The sequence below is a fragment of the Fukomys damarensis genome, unplaced genomic scaffold, assembly GCF_012274545.1.
Source record: "Fukomys damarensis isolate Sample0158 unplaced genomic scaffold, DMR_v1.0_HiC HiC_scaffold_17, whole genome shotgun sequence".
NCBI classification, from domain to species: Eukaryota; Metazoa; Chordata; class Mammalia; order Rodentia; family Bathyergidae; genus Fukomys; species Fukomys damarensis.
The window spans coordinates 35,031,198-35,037,011 of NW_022900929.1; the positions used below are offsets into that span (position 1 = coordinate 35,031,198).

At 41.6% G+C, this 5,814-nt stretch overlaps 1 protein-coding gene across 3 annotated transcripts in view; it reads left to right on the plus strand.

Annotated features, from left to right (window-relative positions):
* The first annotated feature begins 6 nt into the window (after positions 1-6).
* Positions 7-5,814, plus strand: part of Exd1 (exonuclease 3'-5' domain containing 1) — a 44,871-nt gene continuing 39,063 nt past the window's right edge. The window contains exons 1-2 of one of the 3 annotated variants that reach the window (XM_010624709.2): positions 7-252; positions 2,580-2,833. In XM_010624709.2, the coding sequence (XP_010623011.1) occupies positions 2,701-2,833 (133 nt within the window). In that variant the 5' untranslated portion in view covers positions 7-252; positions 2,580-2,700. The remainder of the gene's footprint in view (positions 253-2,579; positions 2,834-5,814) is intronic. The other 2 variants (XM_010624710.2, XM_010624711.2) reach the window with 2 other exon arrangements.

Consider the following 5,814-nt stretch of genomic DNA (forward strand, 5'->3'; position numbering starts at 1 on the left):
CCCCTAGGCCCTCTCTCCGCCCGGCCGCAGGGGACGCTGGGGAGCCGGTCTCGGCCCGCGCCGATTGGTTTCCTGAACGCGGCTCCCTGCCTGGTGGCTCTGTGCTCGCTCTGTGGTCTGGGCGTCTCCGGACCGGGCTTCGGTAACTGCCGCCGAGGGCCCGGGAGCGCCCCGAGACTACCTCCTGGGCCGCACCTCCTCTTTTAGTTCTTGACTGCAGTTCACGAAACTCACCGGTCGGCTGAAATTAAGGTCCGCAGATCCCATACTTCTGGGGGAGGGTTACCCTGCAGGTGGAGGGTTGTGAACTACCAGCGAAAGACAACGCCCCGTCGTTTTTTGTTTTTGTAATGACAGATAATTGTATTTTATTACATACTATGACATTCTTGTTGAAAAAGTTGAAAGCCGCCGGGCATAGAGGCGCACACCTGTAATCCCGGCATTCGGGAGGCTAAGGCAGAAGAATTGCTGTGTGCTCGAGGCCAGCCTGAACTGCATAGGGAGACTCTGTCTCAAACAAACAAACAAAAAACACCTGAAATTAGTATGTACCCTGTCAAGTGAGCCACTATTTTCTGGGTATTTCAGAAACTTTCCTGGGCATCCTTTTCAAATAATCAATTCTTGCACCTGCTATTTTGTTTCTATTAAGGTATATCTTTTTTGTTGTTGTTTGGGGGTGTGAGACAGGGTCTCACTATGTAGTTGAGACTGACCTGCTGTATCTTTTAGGGGCTTTTCCTATTTTATGTTGTTTTTGTAAAAAAAAAAAAAGCCCCCCTTTGTCTATTGGATTAACTTGAACAAAGTGGTTTTCTCAGACTCTAGTGATTCGTTCTCCTGGATGTACAATGCTTGGTCTTAACGTTAGACCACAAACATCCTCTACGAGAGGCCTGTTTTGATAGTTCAGGTTCCATTATCTTCTAGCCGGGTGATTTTGGGCAGGTGTTTTAAATCTCTAAGCCTCAGTCTTCTGTTACAGTTGTTGCAAGTATCAAATAATTGTGAAAGCACTTGACTTTAAAGTATACGTAAGGTCATAGTATAAAAATGTTACTACGTAACATCTTACCCTCTTCCTAGTACAATTAGTCTCTAGTTATTTCATCACCGTCTTTTACTTAAATTGCAAAATTCACTGGTTGAATTTTCCTAGTGTGACAAAGACAAGCAGCTTTTAAATTTAAAGCAAAGTTAAACATTTATCTAGGACTCTAAATACAAGGATATCCAAATAACAAAATTGTTCTCTAAAATACTTAAGAAAGGATTAATCTTTTAAACCACAGTAGCACTAAAGAATTTAAAACAGTGCCTACTTTAAATGAGAATTATTTCTGTGAGGTAGAGTTTTTTCTTTGTAAAGCTCTGCACTGTGATTGTAATCTTCCCCGGGCAAGGATGCTTATCCCTAGCCCTTACTTTGTCTTGGTTTTTGGTTTTTTGAGATAGGGTCTCACTATGTAATTGAGACTGACCTGGAACTCACTATGTAGCCCAGGCTGGTCTCGAACTCACAGCAGTCCTCCTGCCTCAGCCTCCCTAGTGCTGGGATTACAGGCGTGCGCCACCACGCCTGCCCAGCCCTTATTAATTGATAAAATTTTTGTTGCATTGAACCCAGGGCCTCATAAATGCTAGGCAAATATTCAGATATTCTACCACTGAGCTACACTTCCAACACCCTCTTTATTTTTTCAAAGACAGGGTCTTACTAAGTTGCCCAGGCTGGCCTCAAACCTGTGATCTCCCTGCTTCAGTCTCTGGAGTAGCTGGGATTACAGGTGTGCACCACTGTGCCTGTCCTCTTATAATTTTTTAAAAATCATAATCACATTTCATTCTCACCTCTCAAGAATATCTGAGTGTATGGTATATGGTAGTTATCTGTTAGGCTACACAGGACTGGACCCAGAGTTGTGATCGGGGTTATGTGAATGGTGCTTGCAGTGACATAGTAGGCAGGTTGGTAATGCATAAACGTACAGTTCTAAATCACTTCTGCTTTTGTTAATAAAAGCATCAATCTCTGGAAATGTTATTAATCCAAAAGAGGCTAGATCCAGAAGAGGTCACATCCCAGACATTTCTGAGTAAACAATTTATTGCGGCATGTGTTGGCACATATTTTTGCTGACATCAGTTTTCTTTATTGGTTCTCACTCTTTTGTCAGTGAAAATGAAGTTCCTGGGCTGAGTGTGGAAAGGAAAACCTGTAATCTCAGCACTTGGGAGGCTGAGGCAGGAGGAGTACAGAATTCAAGACCAGCCCAGACTACATACTACATGTTGAGATCCTGTCTAAAAAAAAACCAAGTGTATATGTGCCATTGAAGAGCCTCTAAATGTTCTGCCTGTTACATTTGGCTACATAATGACGGGATGCTAAGCCTATTTTATGGACAAATTAGACGGGACACTAAACCTGTTTTATGGACAAATTATTTTGCCCAAAGTTTTACTGTGTTTAGATTCCCATGCTTGAATTAAGAGTTGGTGCTTGCAAGGGATCTTTTCTCATTAGCATTCTGAAAAGATGAATAAAACTGAATTATTTGTTTTTATTATTACAGATACACAGATACGGGGAAGGGGACAGTAACCATACTCCCCAAATCTTAGATCTTTTTATTAATTTTGGAGTGTTTGGATATTTACAGAAGATCATTTGAAAACTCCTTTTGGAATCAGAGCATGGATCCCAGCAGTGACTACCATTTCCTCAATCAGATTTTGTGGCAAAGAGTGAGACTCACTCTGGCTTCTGGTGTCTTCGAAGGCGTGCTCCAGCATGTGGACCCTGATAAGATTGTTGTCCTGAAGAAAGGTCTCGTTCAATTTTCCTACTGTTCTCTCTCTTTTAAGAGATTAATGGCTAAGTGTGAATGATGACTTTGGGCTTATTAGCAACTGGGAGAGTGCTGTTATTTCTATTTTAGGGAAAAGATACAAGGAAGATTTGAATACTGTTCTGTAACAGCAGTGTGTTTGCATATGCTGGTTGGTTCTCATTTCTTTCTTTTTTTTGTTTTTGTTTTTTGGAGACAAGGTTTCACTGTGCAGTTCAGGCTGGCTTTAAACTCACTACATAGATCGCTTCTCGGGCTTTTGGCTAAGATCAAGTGTAAACTCACTACGTAGTGTAGGCACTGGCTGTGAACTCGTGGCGATCCTCCTGTCTCTGGCCCACTTTCTCACTTTTATTGACATGATAGTGGATATTTTCAATTGGGCACTTCTCTTAATTTCTTTCCCTGTGCATCCTGAAATTAAAAGTAACTATTATTAAAATTGCTCTTTGCTTCAACAGGCAAATCACAAAGATAATAACGAGTTAATTTTTCTCGTGTGAAAAGAAGTCTAGAGGTAAACAGTTAAGCAGTTCAGTGGCTTGCTCTGCCACCTCAGTGACCATCTGTCATCCTCATGGGTCATAGGGTAGTCTGCATCTCTCCACTTCACTTCTGGTTTCTTAGAAAGGACTCAATTGGCTAGGCACCTGCCTATAATCCTAGTACTTAGGAGGCTGAGGCAGGAGGATTGTTGTGAGTTTGAGGCCAGCTTGGACTATATAGTAAGTTCAAGATCAGGCTGAACTATATAGGGAGATTGTCTCAAAAGAAACTTAAGGGGCTGGGGATTTAGCTCAGTGGTTCTGCTGCCTGCCTTGCAAGCCCAAGGACCTAAGTTCCATCCCAGGTACCGAAAAAGAAAAAAAAAAAAAAAAAAAAAAAAAAAAAAAAAGGAAATAACCGAGGAACAGTGAAATAGAAGAGATGCATAGGGAAGCGTGGGAGAGGGACCGGACCTTTCTCGCACTCTCCAGTGTTCCAGCCTCCCAGCAGATGCAGGTGTTCACTGTCCTGGAAGCTTCAATATACAGATACAAAGTTTCTACTCACCTAGAGTATTGACTTGCTAGGGTAGTTGTTTTCCTTGCATAATAAATCTCAAATTTACAAGTGAAACAAATTATAAGCAGTATTTGAATAATTAGTTTTGTTGTTAGACTATGTTTTGAGTTAAAATAGGCTTTCATAGAGGAGGACTTTTGCAACATTAATTCATTAAATAATATATTATTAGTTGTCTTAAACCTAGGTACTATGCTTGGCACCAAGAATACAGATAGAATAATATGGTCTCAGCCCTCAGAAATTTAGTCTGTGAGGAGACAAGTATGTATGCTCATGGAACAATGTGGTTGTCTCTGGCAGAGGAAAGTCTGGGTGCTTTGGAAACAAGCCTGCATGTTTATATCTGGGGGTGCTTAGGTGAGGATGTTGGAAGGGTCCAAAAGGAGGAATTGGTGGAGAATTGCATGCAGGTGAGTAGGAATTAACAGTGGAAGAGGGGCAGGTTGCTTCAAGCATGTGGTTCTTAAAGGTCTTCCATACATGAGGATCACCTGGAGTTCCTGTTACACAGCTTGCTGGGCCCGGCTCCCAGGGTTCTGGCTTTCAAGTCTGGCTGGACCTGAGAATTTGTACTTGTAGCAAGTTTTCCTATGGTGCCTGGCTTTGGAGCCACATTTTACAAGGATCATTGTTTTCAGTAGAAATGATAAAATGTCCAAATACGCGGAAACCTACAAACTTCAGAAACCCTAAGTAGGTTTCCACATGAGGATGTGAAGAGAGATGAGTCTGAGATGTAGATGGGACAGCAGAAGTGCCTCACCTGTTTAGTGCTTGGACGCTGCGCTATCAGCAGGGGCTGATCTGAAAGACATTTTAAGTAGGAGGCGTATGAATTTCCAGGTTAGTTGGCTACAAAGCTTAAAGCTATGCTAGGTCCTGTCCTCTCAGCTGCTGAAACAGCCGAGAGTTGCTCTATTGGCTTAAACAAGGGAGTTTATTTATTTTTTTTTTTTCAGCTTTAATTGAGTTTATTGGTACATTTTAGGGATACAGTACAGTTACATTCATTGTTGGGATCTTGTACCTCTACATGACAAGTCTTGATTCTCATTGTTTCCCCTTACCTCTGCCCTCCCTTCGCCCCCTCCTCCCCTCCCCATCTACAAACACTTTATTTTCATCTTTTCATTATCTCACATTTTTTTCTTTTCCCTTATTACCCTTCCCCTTCCCATCCCACCTTCCCTACACCTTTAGCTCCTTCCTATTTCTAAATGTCAGTAATCTTATTAGGATCTTATGTATTATTGCAGATTATTCACAGGGAAACTATTCTGTATTTACACATGTGTGACTCATTTATTTCACTTAGTATATCTTCAATATGTATCCATTTTCCTATGAATGAATCTATTTTCTTGTTCTTTATGGCTGAGTAATATTCCATTTTATAGAAAAACCACATCTTCTTTATCCAGTTTCCAACGGATGGGCAAATGGGCTGTTTCCAAGATTTAGCTATTACAAACTGTGCCCCTATAAACATGGGTGAGCATTCTTCTCTGTGATATGATTCTTTTAGTTCTCTTGGAAAGATACCCAGCAGAGGGATGGCTGCGTCAAATGGAACCTCCAGTTCAAGCTCTTTGAGGTATCTCCATATTGATTTCCATAGTGGTTACACCAGTCTGCACTCCCACCAACAATGGAGAAGGGTTCCTTTCTCCTTACAACCCCGCCAGCATTTGCTGTTGTGTGATTTCTTGTTAGCAGCCATTCTTTGTGGGGTGAGGTGGAATCTCAGTGTTGTTTTCATCTGCATCTCTCGAATGATCAGTGATGTGGAACATTTTTTCATATATTTACTTGCTGCTTTGACTTCTTTGTCTGAGAAATGTCTGTTCATTTTGGATGCCCATTTTTGAATTGGGTCTTTATATTTGGGGGG